Here is a 14,923-nt window from a genome sequence, read left to right as displayed (position 1 = left end):
TCAGTGTACAGCAAGTGTTGTCAGCCTCATTTTTTTTTTTAATTTGCCGCGGTTTCTCGTGTACAGCTTTCGCTAGCCAGTCTAGAAGAGCCGGCGCTGGGGGCTACTACGAAAATCAAAGTTCGTATCATACCGACCCTCTCACTCTTATCGAATTTCGTAGTAGCCCCCTGTTCGGTGCATTACGTATGAATTGTCATTGACACGTGTAGGTATCGATCATTTGCTGTTAATAGAACTTACACATTTTTTTCTACTATCATGTAGTTTATATAGTTCCCTTAGCTCATCCAGACTCTTAGCATTAGGTAGGTCCTGTTTATTTGCATAGATCAGAAATGGAGCATTTCGAAACTCGTCTTCTTGCAACTAAAAAGTAGGTACAAAGTTAAAAGTAAATAAATAGTAATTAAAATAAAAGTTTAATTATATATTAAGTATCCTTCAACCATAATAAACAACAAGAAAATAAGTCAGAAAACCTATTATACAATTGCTAAGTAAAGTTTTTTGAAGAGGTGCTAATTATATTTTTCTTCGATAGTCGACGACTTAATAATCGAGGAACTGCAGCTCTTTTATTTTTATTTCCTCTTATTAATTAGAAATATTTTTTTAAGTGGTCGATATGACGTTTGTGAGATTGAAATTGCAGAACCGTTGAGGGCTTAGTACTTAGTAGAAACAGTAAAAAAAAAAAACCAAGTCAACTGTCACTGCTGTCACTGTCAAGTAGAATCTAACCTAAAACCGTTTTATTTACTTTGCGATTTGGTGCGATCAGTGTTTTTGGATAATTTTTAAAGACCTCTCAGCACAAACTCAGTACTTAAAATTTGCCGCATTTCTCCACGACCTTTGCATGATAATTGGACCACGATTGGATAGTTTCGACGACTATTTTGGCTCTGCTTCTTCGACAACGCTATCTTGCAGTCTCGACGACACTTGGCTTGACTTTGGACCATATTTTCTATTTCTGGCTTCACCTTTCAATACGAAATGAGTGAATTTGTGCGAGCAGGAACTTGCCACACATGGCTATGAGTCTAGAATATTTTGACACCAGTGATAAGTATACAATGTTGCCGAAATCAAAGGAGATAAAGCACTCTTGTCCGCACCGGTAAAATGGATGAACGTAAGTACAAAAGTATATCAATACAGTTTCTAGTCTATTTTTTTTACATTACATTTAGGGCATCAAAAGTTGAATATGTTGCCGGACCAAAGTTGTTTGAGAGCACAGAATAACAAAAACATATTACCTTATTGTGACCATTTACTTAGATATCAACTGACAATGTGATTGATGCGACCGGTGATTGTTGTTCTGCATTGGCTGGTAAATATTATGATAGAGTAAAATTTCTGTGTTTAGTGAAACGTTATATTATAACTAGCTGTTGCCCGCGACTCTGTCTACGAAGAATTCGCTTATTGCTTTCCTGCAAGTACTATGTATTTTTTCGGGATAAAACTATGAGATAAAAAGTAGCCTATGTTCTTCCTCGGGACTCCAACTACCCATAATGAATTTCGGCTAAATCAGTTCAGCGGTTGAAGCATGAAAAGTTAACAGATAGACAGACAGTTCCTTTCACGTTTATAATATTTAAATATAAGTAAGGATTTATAATAATTTGATCTTTTTCAGGTGGATGTAAACACACATTGGTGTTTTATTTGGTTGCAAGAAAAAGCCAGTGAAGGAGCATAACCTGTTTTTTCCAAGGACATGCATTTTTCCATAAAAAAGAGGCATAGAAGTACCACGAAACTCCTCAATGTTAATGGAAGAGAATAGAATAGATTTAAGATTTAGGACGGAAATGTATTTTGAACATGACAATCTCTTATACAGAAATGTATTTTTAGTTGACAATGCAAGTACAGTCGATAAAAAGTACAGTCAGCAATTTTTTTTCTTAATAATATCATTTTGGTTTTTATTTGTGTAAGCTTATTTTTCCTCACAATACTTTTTGTTGACTATACTTGTCTTGCATTGACATCTAATCTGTAATCAGTATAAGTACTGCTGTGCTAAGCTAATGGTACTTTAAATTGTATCTCATTTTGGTTTATAATTATAATACATACTGCAGCATAAATCTGCTGCATGCAATCTAACCTTCTTTTTTGAAATTGAGTGTTAACCTATTTTTTGCTTATACGTTTGGTCGTTTAGTTGCGGTTCACTTCTTGATTTTTTTTAAAGGTTGAATTGGTATCCTGGAAACGTGGAACAGAGGACGCGAAAATTTGGTTTGTCAATGTGTTTTCCCGTGGATGATTTTGGCAATAGTGCCTTGGATTAATATTTTGGTTTAATATTCATGGATTTCTTTTATGTGACACATATAATGGTGCTCTAAAGTGTTAATTATTATAACCTGGCGAATTGATTGTTTCTCCAACTGCTGCGAGCTGGTGGCTCGTAGTCGCCTCCCTTTTATTAAAAGCCGGATCTGTTTTTGCCAGTTTCGGCTCCCACCTTACGGTGTGGATTTTTGTGGACATCGTACTGCGCTCCGCACACGATTGTGGGCATAATTTGTCATCGCTTCGGTGTCGGATTGTTGCCTGCATCCAGTGACAGGGGAACCGCTCCACACCAACAACAAAGACCACGTGAAGATTGTCACAAACTTTGGAGTTCTTACCAAAAACTTTATTTTTTGGCTTATAACGGCGAACTATTTTAAATTTCAGTAGTATCACATTTTTTTTAAAAGTATTCTATGTTTTTCTAACTTGTCGCTTCAGTTTTATATCGTAGTCTTAAGCAAACACGTTCGGAACTCTTTTCTACTGTTAATAGAATTTTATGCGCATAAGATCCTACTCACTTGTGTAGTATCGCGAATTATTTTGTAATTTCGAAAACTACTTGCATAGTTTATTTGCCCATTCCATATATTTTGTACTATATTTTCAAAATTCTAAAAGCCCACGAAGGCCTCCATGATTTCGGTAATCTTTTGGCAAAACAATATGACGACCCGTTAATACTACTCTGTTACTTCATCGGCTGATTTTTTTTACATTAAATCTTTATTAATCATATCTCAAAATTATATGTTTCATTATAGTGCATTGCACATAAGTGTTGTGTTGTGGGGCTTGCCCGAGGTTCATTGAATTTTGGGTAAGCTTCGCTACAATACTCATACATTGCAAGTCTAATAAAATCTTGTAAAATATGTTTCTTTTCACTTATGATTTACTTACATCATCAAAAATAACGAAAAAATGTGCAGAATTTGTAACATTGCTCACAGAGATTTTGATTAGGTTTGATTCCCGGTCATGTAGTATTAGAGTCAGACAAAATAAAACGGTTGAATGCCATATATATCCATACTAATATTATAAATGCGAAAGTGTATGTGTTTGTATGTTTCTCCGTCTTTCACGTCGCATTGGAGCGACGGATCGACGTGATTTGGCATAGAGATTGTTTATGGGCCACAGAGTGATATAGGCTACTTTTTATCCCGGAAAAATAAACATTCCCGAGGGAACAGCGCGGAACAACCGAATTGCACGCGGGCGAAGCCGCGGGCAAAAGCTAGTATATATAATTAAGATTGGTTTTTTGGAATCTTTTGTATTTTTTTTTTTTTTTTTTTTTTTTTTTTCAATTCCAAATTTTACTTTTACGGTCATCCCGTAAAACCGAAATTGAAAATACAAACTAATGTTTTGACCATCAGTGGTGTAGCGGTATAGCACGCGGTACGGAATACGAGGACCTGGGTTTGATTCCCAGTGATGGTCTTATTTTTATGTTTTTTCTGTGCATCTATATTTCAGTTTGTATTTTCAATTTCTAGTATATATACACACATCCAGTTCAACTGGTAGAACAAACATACAATCTAGGGTCACTGTCACAAGTACAAGTACTAAAAATACAAGTAAATCACCACGGTTTTGTTATAACTTATGATCAATGGTACGCATATTGTTTACACATATAACACACAAGTTAATCAAACCATGATTGCTTAGGAAATGAAAAGTTTAATATGATGACAGCCCTTTTATAGCCTGCCGGAAAAATCTTTACAGCGCGATTCAGCTTTTCCTTGAGACGAGATAGTGACATCTTGATGCAAAAGTAAACTAAAATCCCGGTTTAACACATAGTGACCTATAATATTCGTGTTATATTCCTTGTATTTCTTAGTAGTACTTCTAATGCCTTTATGGGGATGGCACAATATTTAATTTATTAAAATACGACTTGTTTTTAAATTACTCTTTGCCAGGAATATTATATACATGTTCAATAAATCAGGTCTTTTGAGACATGTTTATGCTAACGTTTTATGATAATTGTGTATTATGAAATAAAAACAATATAATTATTGCATTTTATTATATTACTTCTGCAAATTAACTAAAACCATCTAAAACACATGCAATGCGTTTAGCTTATGCTAAACGTTTTATGATAATTTGTACATTTATGAAATAAATAAAACATAATTATTGCATTTTATTATATTACTCATGCAATAAGACAGCTTTGTCTACATAATTTTATGTGGTTATGGTTAATAACAGAGACGCTTCAAAAATACGGATTCTTATAATCTTCAAATCACGCATTTCACATGTAACCTCAAGGTCGCTATGACTTTATATGGAATCACCCCTTTTAGTAGCACACAAAGCCACTTCATTCTGTAAATGATATAGCAGAAACTCTTCCTTCAATACACTTTGAAATAAAGAATATAAACCCATTTGTGCATAAATATTTTAATGTATAGCATGACTCTTACTGAGACCATGTCCTTTTTATTGTTTTGGTAAAAAAACACGATATCTCTCCCTTCTGTATGTTCTCTTTGCTGTGTTTGATGTTGAAGGGCTAGAGGGTTCGTATAATCATGTTGTTGATGAGCAACTTGCAGTGGAAGATGAAGCTGACTTGCACCAAGTCGCTTGTAAAGACTAGGATGCATAAATACGCAGAATTCTGAAAATCTCGTCTGTATTTCATAGACCAACGTACAAAGCATTAGAGAACATTTCTGTAATGCTCCATTTCAACTCGAATACTGTCGGAGTCGTCTGAATCCATTGTAGGGATACTGTGGTTCGAATTTACTCGTAAGGCAGTCCAAATATCAAGCCAAGTGTCGTCGAGACTGCAAGATAGCGTTGTCGAAGAAGCAGAGCCAAAATAGTTGTCGAAACTATCCAATCGTGGTCCAATTATCATGCAAAGATCGTGGAGAAATGCGGCAAATTTTAAAGTACTGAGTTTGTGCTGAGAGGTCTTTAAAAATTATCCAAAAAACACTGATCGCACCAAATCGCAAAGTAAATAAAACGGTTTTAGGTTAGATTCTACTTGACAGTGACAGCAGTGACAGTTGACTTCGTTTTTTTTTTTTTTACTGTTTCTACTAAGTACTAAGCCCTCAACGGTTCTGCAATTTCAATCTCACAAACGTCATATCGACCACTTAAAAAAATATTTCTAATTAATAAGAGGAAATAAAAATAAAAGAGCTGCAGTTCCTCGATTATTAAGACGTCGACTATCGAAAAAAAATATAATTAGCGCCTCTCCAAAAAACTTTACTTAGCCAATTGTAGAACTTTTGCATGTGAAACATTATCTTGGCAAGTTGGCATGGATTGTTGTATAGAGCTAACAAAAATATAAAAAGATGATTTAAAATAGTGTATCATACATATATTATGATACAATACCAAGAAAAGGGTTAAGGAGAAAGAGTTAACTTTAAACTTTTTCGTGAAAGAGTTCCTAATGGGATCACAAATAAAATGGTGGACACACCAATCTCCTTAGTTCATATTCGGCTTCATCTATATGCTCATTGTCTGTAGAATCAATAACAAAGATAATCCCTTTGGTTCCATCATAATAATGACGCATCAGTGGCGCCATTTTACCGCCTCGTCCTGTGTCCCATAAAGATAAACTAACTTTCTTATGGGTGAATTTCTCAACGTTGAAACCTACTGTAGGTATAGTGTTTACAGTTTGTCCAGTTACTATTTTGTAGAGAATGGTTGTTTTACCAACGCCATCTATTCCCACTGGAAAAAAATTGGACACAAAGTAAGGTTTTAAATGTAGTATATTATTATGTACACTTCACTTTCGTAATTCGAGTAGGTAGGTAAGTACGTTAAGTATAAAAATATTCTAGCATTTGTTAAATGGTGTACTTAAGTAATTATTTTAAGAGTCGATACCTACTTACAAATTAGAATACGCGCAGGTTGGCTTTGAAAACCAAATAAACTTGAAATAACACCCATTTCTGTCCACAAAATTAACTTTTAGGTACTGCACCTACTGTGTCTGTGTATCATTGGGAGGGAGTGAAAACACTGGTTGTGGTTGATAGTAATCAACACGGTAATCAATCAAAATAAAATGAGTACCTACCTACCTATACAATTACGTTTCGGAGCTACGTTATGATACTGATAGATATAGATAACGGATCGAAATTGTGACAAGTTTCGATTCGATTATTGTGTATTCAAGAGTGATAAGAGCATCGCAAGATGTTTAATTTTAAATCTTTGCTTTACTGTAGGTACATATCCTCCTTAACTTTATTTTTCTACTATAATCCTAAATCATAACCCATGATAACCTGCAAATGCATGCCCCGTATCTCAACGCTCCGTTCCGTAAAAAGAAACGTGCAGACATCAAGGGCATTCCCAGCAGGGCTACTACGAAACTCGAGGTTCATATCGTGCCGTCCCTCTCGCTCTCGTATTAAATAGTATAAGTGTCAGAAAGAGCGTTCGACGCGAACTTCGAGTTTCGTAGTAGCCCTGCAGTTAAAATTTATGCTATTGTGAAATATTCAATGCGATGTCTATTCAGAACATGGTTCCGTGGTCAAACCAGATACGTCGATATAGCATTTCTTTAGAGTTCCGTAGCCAAAATGGCAAAAACGGAACCCTTATAGTTTTGCCATGTTTGTCTGTCCGTCCGCGGCTTTGCTCAGAAACTATTAGTGATAGAAAGCTGTAATTTTGCTACGTACCTATACAGCAACGACAGCAACTATGCTGGCAAAAATAGTAGAAAAAAAACCGGGCAAGTGCGAGTCGGACTCGCGCACCGAGGGTTCCGTACACATTTATAGGTATGTAAGTAAACGGGAATCGTGTCTTGAAGATATTTCTCGCTTTTTTTCCCCCCGAGTGATTTAATACATCCAGTGTATGCAGAGCCCTAATCTTAAGCAAAATGTACCTACGCAGTGTGGGGTCAGATTATACCTATTGGTCATTGATATATACAGACAGACATAGAAAATCAAGAAGTCGTTGGTTGTGTTATAATAGCTACCTTCATACCAAATTTCAAGATTCTGAGTTCGCGGGAAGTACCCTGTAGGTTTTAATTCCCTTGCGAGTTTCGAAAATTTGCGGAAATTTGCAGCATAAACGGCTACATCTTTTGATTGCGTTGGCTTAGAAGTTTGATTTTTTCACAGCTCCAAGGGACAGTAGATCTCAGTATTTAATACAAATTTCAGCTTGATACCTCCACGCGTTCCCGAGAAAAAGGGTCTTGACAGACAGACAGACTGACATAGTGATCCTATAAGGGTTCCGTTTTTTCCTTTTGAGGTACGGAATCCTAATAAGAGTAGATTGTACAACAAGAGCATAAAACGAGTCGTTTTACCCAAGACATTCATATAGCCAAGCCACCCGAACCGGCACGGCGAGGGTAGATAGACACGTCGAGGGGAAAATGGGTTTAATGCTCGAGTTTTACACTGCTTTTCACTTCCATTGCGAGGAAATGAAATAGCAACAGTGGAAACAATTGTTCACCTACTACGTACCTTTTATTGTTCACGCATTACTATAATTATAAATTTTTAGTTTTATTGATCTATTTTGATTGATTTTTAGTTTTATATAAATTAAAAATATATATGTAGAAACTTCGTTGTTTGTGGCTGTTTACGCCTGATTGCCTTGGTCTAAGACGAATATTTAACTTTATGCACTAGAGCATAAAAAGTATTTTTATGTCGCCTAGATACAGCATAAACACTAAGTTTACGAGCATAAGAAGTGAAAAAAAAATTTAGGGTGCCTCCCATAGACGTAGAGTGCGGGTGTTTTTTTTTCTGATCTACAGTAGATATGTTAGAATTATAAAAAACCTCACCCTATTGCGGAAAACCAATAGAACTAATTTCTTACACTGGTAACACTAATTCAAATGTCATCTGTATATTGCTGTCAAAGTTTAACGTTGCGCGTGGTATTTTAAAATGTTATTTTGTGTTTCTGTAAGTTAAAATGCCGAATATTATAAGTACATAGCCTTGGAAGGAAAATAATTCACAACGTATAAAAGTATTTGTCATAGAAAGTCTATATTTTTTTAATAACATCACCGACACCGCTGTCCATATGACTGGTGGCTATCCTATAGTAAGTGCAAAGAATGTTGCAATATGAAACGTAGAAATGCTACCCTCGCGTCAGGTTTTTTATATTCCTCGTCAGCCTTTAAGGGCAACACACAGACAGCGGGCGCGGGTCGTCCCTGAGCAAAGCCGTGGACGGCCAGACAAACAGACAGACATGGCAAAACTATAAGGGTTCCGTTTTTGCCATTTTGGCTACGGAACCCTAAAAACCGTATTCATGCGCAGTAGCTAGTTAATTTTGGCGAGAATAAAATCTTAAGTATTTTTTTTTAATTAATTGGTACTACAGAAAAATCAGATATTTCTTCCATTGACTAGTATAAGCTTACTCCTGTCGATAAAAAAAATCAGCCTCTTTTCAAAATCCATCCATCGCCCAACATTACATAAATTATAATTAATTAAGTAAGTAAATAAAGTTTGACCTTGATGCGCAGCGAGCGCGTTTGTCGTTTTCCACATATATCTCGCGGCACTGTATAATAATTCTGTGTCGAGTTGTCAAAAATGTATCTATTATTGGTTCTAGAACTGTTTTAATTTGTACTCCAAAAGTCGCCAGATAAACCATTTTTGCCGTCAAAACTTTTTTGCGGTCGCTAAGATTTAAACAAAAGTCGTCACGTCACTTCTAGGGACTAAGTCACTAAACTGGCAACATTGATAGCCGCTGCGGGCCCGTCGCGGGTCCGACCCGCTCTCTGAGTGAATGCAACGAACCGCGCGGCTCACGCGGCGGACACGACCCGACCCGCGCGCGCTTTCTGTGTGTGTTGCCCTTTAATAATAATACTTCAAAGATGCATAACAAAAAAACAATTTTAATCTATATTTTTACGATACATTTAGTAAAACCTAGGGCGATTGTGGTGGCCCGTACGGCCGCCGTCATCGTTGCGATCGGAATCGTCTGAATCTTCGTTCATGACTTCCAATCTTTCGTCTTCTGCGGAAATCAGATTTGTCACAGCCCTGCAAAAAAAAAGCAGTTTTTAATTTTCATAACCAGGATGATAGACAGATGTCAGATAGATATCTCTGGTGGCATGGTGAATGGTTGTGTTGCTCTGAGGATGAACAGACCATAGTTATGCAAAAAGCGACCACCATTTCCGGCACTGGCTAGAAGGAAGACATTTCTTGGTTTTTACTGACCATCGTCCACTCACGTTTGCGTATCAACAAAAACCTGAGAAGTGCACTCCCCGCCAATTTCGTCACCTTGAATTTATTGCCCAATTCACGACCGATATCAAACAACATTGTCGCCGATGCCCTCTCAAGGGTAGAATCGATCAGCAAACCAGTGAGCCCACGTGAACTGGCTGCTGCACAGGAATCAGATGAAGAGCTCCAGCAGCTCCTTTGCCCAGACTGCCAGACCGCCCTACAACTTAGGAGAGTTTACATCCCAGATTCTGGCATTCACATCTACTGCGACATTTCTACCACCTCAGTCAGACCGTATGTACCTGCACCACTCAGAGCACAGGTCTTCAACGCATTACCTGGTCTTGCGCCCCCTGCATCAGAGCGACATCTAAGTTGCTGTCGGACAAATACATCTGGCCAGGAATAAACAAAGATTGCACAACATGGACGCGTTCCTGCCTCGCATGCCAAGCAGCCAAGATCAACCGTCACAACGTCCCTCCACCTGGAACATTTGCCCCACCGAACACCAGGTTCGACCACATCCACGTCGACCTAGTAGGACCGCTGCCTCCATCCGCGACTACAGATATCTCCTGACAGTCGTGGATAGATTCTCAAGACAGCCGGAAGTATACCCAATACGAAACATAGAAGCAGAGACTGTTGCACACAAATTGTTCTCCGGATGGATATGCCGATATGGTATACAAGTTCGGATAACCACAGATCAAGGCCGACAGTTCCAATCCGAGCTCTTCTCATCCCTGTCTCGACTATGTGGTTTCCAGCACATCCACACCACTGCCTACCATCCATCTTCAAATGGATTAGTCGAACGCCTCCACAGACAGCTTAAAGCCGCTCTAAAATGTCACAATAATGTTTCATGGTCAGACGACCTACCTGTGGTCATGATGGGCCTCCGCGCTGTTTATAAAGAAGACATAGACGCTACACCAGCAGAAATGATATTTGGTCAGAACATCAGACTACCGGGAGAATTCATATCACCTCAACCATCAACTGTTCCATCAGAAATAACCTTCGTGTCTTCACTAAGATCAGCATTCCATCGCCTTGCTCCAATCCCCACATCTTCACACGCGAAGCCATCCATATTCATGAAAGAAAGAAAGAAAGAAAGAAAGAAAGAAAGAAAGAAAGAAAAGTTTATTTTGGCTCCAAAAATGTACCACCTAAAACTAAGACTAGAACTAGCACTAAAACTATGTTACTAGGTGACACAGCAGGATACCAAAAAGGGTCTCCACTCAGCATGTGTTGCCGCACATTATGTGCAGTAACGCTGGTCATGCATAAGGACCTGAGAACAGCAACTCATGACTTTATCAAAAAATTTAACAAAGTTGGTCTACAATGCCCATATGAAGGTCCATACCGCGTCACGAAGAAAGAAGATAAATTCTTTACAGTTATCATAAACGGTACTCCGCGTGTTGTATCAATCAATAACATCAAGCCAGCATACCTTGAATCGCATTCCACACCACCCAACGCCACCTCACCTGAAAATAACGACTTACCTGTGTCTGCACCTACCCCTGCTACTTCAGCTGCTGTTCCACCTCCGGTTGTTGCTACACCACCAAACTCACCTGTAGGTCCACCTATCTTCACACCTTCAACAACTCAAACTACCAGGGCAGGTCGTCGGGTTAAATTCCCCAATAAACTAAACTTATAACCATACTGGCAACCTACCTTCTCTTCTTTTATCTTTATTAAGGGGGGGAGTATTGTGGCGATTGTAGGCGAACTCTAATGTTGGCACGGCTCATCCCTAGTCGGAAGCCGCACCGCACTACGCGGGGGCGGCCGCCATGATGCTTTTCGACTTGACGTCTCTCGCTCGCCGGCTCGCAAGCTGAAAACACTTTCCGAAACTAACTTGTACTTAATCAATAGTAAAAGGATCTCAGAAATACAATTTGCCTAAGGTGTTAAATGTAGTTTTAATATATGTGCTACCAAAACCACAAAAGGAAGGCCAAAAAAACTTTTTTTAACTTAAAACGACTATATCTTGAAACTGGATTTTTATTATTGGTCTCTTTTTGCATAACTATGGCCAACTTTGGTTGAGTTCGAAATGCGTCAGTGTAGTGGGGTGGTGTTGATAGTTGAATTTGTGTGTGTTCTAACACTGGAGGCGGAGGCTCTGCAACACACATATGTTGCCTATTCATTAGGTACGTCTACGCAGCTATCCCGTATGGTCGCTGGTGAGCAATGTAAATTGTTTATAGTTCATTCTTAATGAACCTTAAAAGAAATAATAACAACTCGAAGTAGCAAGCCAATGGCTATTGGTTAACTACTTAGGAATAAGTAGGCAGGTACTACTAGGTCCTTTTTAAGACCACTTAAAATATAGCTTAAATTGAAATCGGCTTACTTTAAAACTAACTCATCGAACTGGCTATGTCCTTTGGGTTTTGAGCTGGATTCCATAACCATAGAAGCTAGAACCTGGTCCAGTAAAGACCTGAGCTTGAACACGAGCTCCGCTGTCTCCTTTTTGCACTGCACTTTCACAGTTGATACTGATACGAGGCAGTCTTCGGGGACATCGTCAACTGAAATTGATATAAATATCATGGTAATATATTGATATAAGTATCATAAATATATGGTAAAATTTTCGATAGCTTTCCAGTATTTACACGCAAGAACGGTGGTATAAGAAAATCGAATCGAATAAGGGTTTCTTTCTGGACAGGCGAAATATCGCTAAATGACGTTAGTATCAAGAGGTTCGTTTGACGTTACGGTCTTGCTTGCGATTGGCTCATTATAAGTAATTATTTAACCAATCATAAACTTGACACGAATGTCAAAGTTGTCAAACGAATCTTACGATACTAGCGCCAACTAGCCTGTCAAAAAAACTCATCAGTGGAGACGAAGTCGTACTCAAGAACCAAGAAGTTAATACATACTTTCAGAGACAGCAAGCTCTCCAAAGAACATCAAAGGCAGGGGTGTACACCAGCGTGACCTCGAACAAGAATAACTGGGTGGATCTCTGCTTCAACCAGTACACCAGCCAGTTCGCTCCAGGGTTGTTGCAGAGAGGTGCCTCACCGCCTGGCTTGGAATACATTACACTGCTTGGATGAATGGTGACTTTGCCTTCGTCTGGCGTTCGGATAGTGATCCTCGTGGGCTTGTTGCGCCTTCGTGGCATAATCCATCTAAGATTAAAGATTAACTCTGTGGATACGAATTTTCGTTATACATTTCTGGAAACGTAACAGCTAACACTACATATTATACTTACTTAGGGTTTGAGCGCGCTATCTGTTTTTTAAGCGATACTTTTAAGAGGGAGGGCACGCTACTAACCGCATAGTGCGTTACGTAGCTTTAGGCGGTCTTTAAGCAAATATGTATTCATCACACTTGCTCGTCAATTGGTCGTGTCGAATAGACATGAGTTTCTATGGGCGTGTACAAAAAAAATCGGGTCGGTATTTCCATGAGACGGTATTATCCGAGCCGGTAAAGTGTCGCACAGCGGGAGCAACGCAGTCTTTGAATTGTTATTGTTTGTTTTGTGATAAATGTTTTTATTTCCTCGCAGTGGTCGAGAAAGCACAATTTTTAGTCTCGGCCAAAAGTGCAATAGATGAACTCGTATTATCGAAGGCCTCCCCTTCGGGTCGGCCTTCAAACTAACTCCTTCATCTATTGCTTACTTTTCTTTCAGCCTCTACAACAATGTTACTATTAAATTAATGGCAATTAAGTAGGTATAAGCGATTTATCGCATAGCTGTTTAAATATGTAACTTACTTAACATTGGCGATATTCGGATACAGAGACGCAGCAACGATTGCTTTAAAAACGCACAGATTATCTGCGTTCCGATTTTCCCACGCGAGTGTGTATTCCTCGAAGTCAGAAACCCCATCTGGGTCAGGGTATCGCAGAGTTGCTGCTTCATTTCCGATAACAACCGCAGGGTGCTGTTTGACAGGAAGTAGTCGTACGCGAACTGGTTTTGCTGAGAGGGGCCAATCCTCTCCCACTGTATGATAGCCTCTGATATAGCGACGTGGTCGCTCGGTTCGCCTTGCGCTAGAAGACGCTTCGCCTCTTCTACTTGCCTTTCTTTGCCTGGAATATAGGTCGATAAATCGTTATCGTTTAAATTTTTACTTGCGCGCCAAGTATCACTTCAAATATATGGAGCTGATTTGATGACGGAGTTAGAAGCTAGACATTGGAACTCTTAAGACAATATAACATAGACATATTTGTGCTCGTTAGAATAGATAGCTTTAGAGTGTATATTGACCAAAGGTAGTTGAAGTTGCCATGATCTGACGACGGAGCAGTTAGGCAGTTATCATTAAAGCATGTTTTGTTTTTGTTTTTTTACAGTATAATTAATTCTTTTAAACTGTTATTAATTGCCTATTGCTTAGTAGGTGTTTGCTTTTATTTACCTAAATAATTTTAGTTTTTAATTTTTGTATGAGGTGCTTTATATGAGATGGCGGCGTGCAGTCGAGAAAAATGTTTATGGACGAGTGGGAAGGGAGGGCCCAGACCAGACAGTGTCGGACTCTCACCGCCTGCACGTCCCCAGCTCCCTGAAGCTTATGACGGGGAGGAGAGGGTTGGACGGGTTTCTTATCTATCTACCCATAGACTTTTGCTTCAGCCATTTGCCGGAAAGCCGGAACAGGAGAATTCATTCTCTAGTTAGGCTCTCGGGGTGCTTGGGTCACTTTTTGTTAATCCCCATTGGTTTCTTCCTTGACCAACCCTACCTTGACCTACCCTCTTTTGATGCATAGTGACCCCGTAATGACAACTTACCTATAACAATATTAAACGGGTCTTTGAAGCCCCACACAGCAGCGACGCTGGCGGCGCGGTCGACACACCCGAACAGGGCTCCAAACAAGAGCAGCTTCCCAGCTGCGGGGTGCACCGGCAAGCGGGCCAAATGCCACCCTAAAGGAGTCAATTTCTCTTCGTCGTCAAGGGCACCGCATCTTGAAGGCAAGAAAGAGATCATGGGGCATTGACGTAAATTAATTTTATCAACATGAGACACTGATTATTCTGCCCAGCCATGTGAAGAAAATATAATTATAAATACACTTCAGCAAAGCGACTTAAGCCGGCGATATCCTATCTTTGAGGGGCCTTGTCTGTGAAACTACATATTGGTCAAAGTTTGCAATGGAATAGGTTTATTGACAAGCAAACAAAATCATATTTATTACAAACAATCCTTGGATTTCACCTGTCCCAAATTT

At 38.9% G+C, this 14,923-nt stretch overlaps 1 protein-coding gene across 1 annotated transcript; it reads right to left on the bottom strand.

The window, feature by feature from the left end:
• Positions 1–9,275: 9,275 nt before the first annotated feature.
• On the bottom strand, positions 9,276–12,625 carry LOC141440845 (uncharacterized). The gene is made up of 3 exons (XM_074105412.1): positions 12,590–12,625; positions 12,046–12,226; positions 9,276–9,446 (listed from the first exon to the last, which is right to left on the bottom strand). Exons 1-3 carry the CDS (start codon positions 12,618–12,620, stop codon positions 9,320–9,322), a joined length of 339 nt encoding a protein of 112 aa, XP_073961513.1. The 5' UTR covers positions 12,621–12,625; the 3' UTR covers positions 9,276–9,319.
• Between the last annotated feature and the right edge of the window lie 2,298 nt (positions 12,626–14,923).

The sequence above is a fragment of the Choristoneura fumiferana genome, chromosome 23 (genome assembly GCF_025370935.1).
Source record: "Choristoneura fumiferana chromosome 23, NRCan_CFum_1, whole genome shotgun sequence".
In the NCBI taxonomy this organism is placed as follows: Eukaryota; Metazoa; Arthropoda; class Insecta; order Lepidoptera; family Tortricidae; genus Choristoneura; species Choristoneura fumiferana.
The sequence above is the reverse complement of the archived record's forward strand: the minus strand, read 5'-3'. Positions and strand labels throughout refer to the sequence as shown.

Bases quoted from the DNA above. Each gene is read 5' to 3' on its own strand.
- LOC141440845 (XM_074105412.1), bottom strand. From the start codon at position 12,620: ATGTTCTTTGGAGAGCTTGCTGTCTCTGAAA. The intron at 12,227-12,589 runs GTATGTATTAAC...TATCAATTTCAG, and splicing joins AGAGCTTGCTGTCTCTGAAA to TTGACGATGTCCCCGAAGAC. The intron at 9,447-12,045 runs GTAAGCCGATTT...TTTTTTTTGCAG, and splicing joins TTCGATGAGTTAGTTTTAAA to GGCTGTGACAAATCTGATTT.